Genomic DNA, 1,676 nt, shown 5'->3' on the forward strand with positions numbered 1-1,676 from the left:
CTCCGGGGCCGCCGCCGGTCACGCGCTGCCCGTCTCTCCCCGCAGCCTACGGCCTCGGCCTCCTGGTGACGTTCATGGCGCTGGCCCTGATGCAGCGCGGCCAGCCCGCCCTCCTCTACCTGGTGCCCTGCACGCTGGTGATCAGCTGCGCCCTGGCGCTCTGGCGCAGGGAGCTGGGCATGTTCTGGACGGGCAGCGGCTTTGCGGTGAATACCAGTTTGCTATGACTGTCTGCGAGAAATAATAACCCAATAAGCCCTAACTAGAGTTAAAGTTGAGTAAAACCTAGTTTCACGACTAAACCCCGTGGCCTCTGTCCCCGCTCCCAGAAGGTTCTGTTCGGTGTCGTGTCCGTGCGGCTCTGAAGGGTCTGAGCTATCCCAGCAGAGGGGACGCTGGGTGCGGCTTGAGGGTGGTGCCAACAGCCCGTTACTAAAGGTGCCAGGCCTAAGGGGCCGTAACACCTCATTTAACAGGACACTGGCTTCCGGCTGCTTCTGCCACTGGGAACACAATGCCGAGCTTGGGGGCCAGCGGGGCCCTCTGCCAGGGTGGGAGCCGAGGGCCCAGGGTGGGGAAGGAGCAGGGGACCCCGGGGCCAGCTGCGCAAGCCCACGCGGGGGAACCACAGCGCGGTCGCCTGCATGGAGCGGATCACGGCCGTTGGCTTGCTGTCACTGGATTTTGACACTAGAGGGATGGGCGCCCCTCTCCATGCAGCACAGCACATTCGATGGAAAGGGCGGAGGGTGCCTGTTCCCGTGGCTCAGGGACCGAGCTGACCCCCTGTGGGTGTGGAAAGGCTGTGGCTGCCTCCTGCTGCCCTGTCAGTAAATCACCGAGGCGGCAGTTCAGGGACCAGCTTCGTCACTAACAGGAGCTCCTGAGTGTGACATGCGTCCCTCCCAAGGGTGCTGGTGGAGTGTGGTGTTCCCGTGCCACGTTCTGGGGAAGTTGAAACCTGCACCCTCTCCGTCCTGGCCTAGAGGCGCTGAACGGAGCAGGGCCCCGGATTAACCTGGTTGATGAACCAGATCATGTAACCGATGATGGGGCCTTGGGCAACGCTCTGAGCCTCATTGCCCACCATCCTCAAAGGCTCTCAGTCCCGAGGAGTGCTGGCTTTGCTACAGAGCAAAGGTCTGGAAAGTTCAGGAGCTGGGGAACTAGCCAGAGACGTCAGAACATCCAAGGTTTCTGCCTTGGGTTGCCGCCCTGTGGCCCTGCCTTCTGGCTGTTGGTACTTGGCCCCAAGGGAAGGTGACTCCGGGGCCTGGAGCTGGACCCTCTGGGGATGGTGACTCATCTGCCCTCCCCCGTCCACCACCCCTGAAGCTTTCCCAGATCAGTTCAAGTCTGACTGCAGCCTCTTCTCTTACAGAAGGACCTACCTCAGTCTCCGTGGACAGCGGCTTCAGCCGACGGTCCCCATCCCCAGCCGGACTCAGACACTGGCCTCTCCCAGCCGCCTCCAGGCGAGGGACTGGCCAAGTGCCCCCTCCCCACGGAGCAGCCCCCAGTATTGTCTGTGCCCGAGGAGACGGGGGCCGGGGCACCCACCCAGGACCCTGCGAGCCCAGCCAGCTGCACCCCTGAACCCACAGGCTTGGTAGGCACCTCGGCCTAGAAGGTGGCGCAGACTCTCCAGCCCTCGCTGCAGCCCCTCTGCGCCGAGA

General features: G+C 63.4%; 1 protein-coding gene across 1 annotated transcript in view; it reads left to right on the forward strand.

Moving 5' to 3' along the window:
• The window catches only part of SPPL2B (signal peptide peptidase like 2B), a 9,122-nt gene extending 7,656 nt beyond the window's left edge, over positions 1-1,466 (forward strand). Inside the window, exons 13-14 of the mRNA XM_077760679.1 lie at positions 46-273; positions 1,382-1,466. Coding sequence (XP_077616805.1) covers positions 46-227 — 182 coding nt within the window. The 3' untranslated portion in view covers positions 228-273; positions 1,382-1,466. The remainder of the gene's footprint in view (positions 1-45; positions 274-1,381) is intronic.
• The last annotated feature ends 210 nt before the right edge of the window (positions 1,467-1,676 follow it).

Source organism: Crocuta crocuta, unplaced genomic scaffold (assembly GCF_008692635.1).
Source record: "Crocuta crocuta isolate KB4526 unplaced genomic scaffold, BGI_CrCroc_1.0 scaffold443, whole genome shotgun sequence".
Classification (NCBI taxonomy): Eukaryota; Metazoa; Chordata; class Mammalia; order Carnivora; family Hyaenidae; genus Crocuta; species Crocuta crocuta.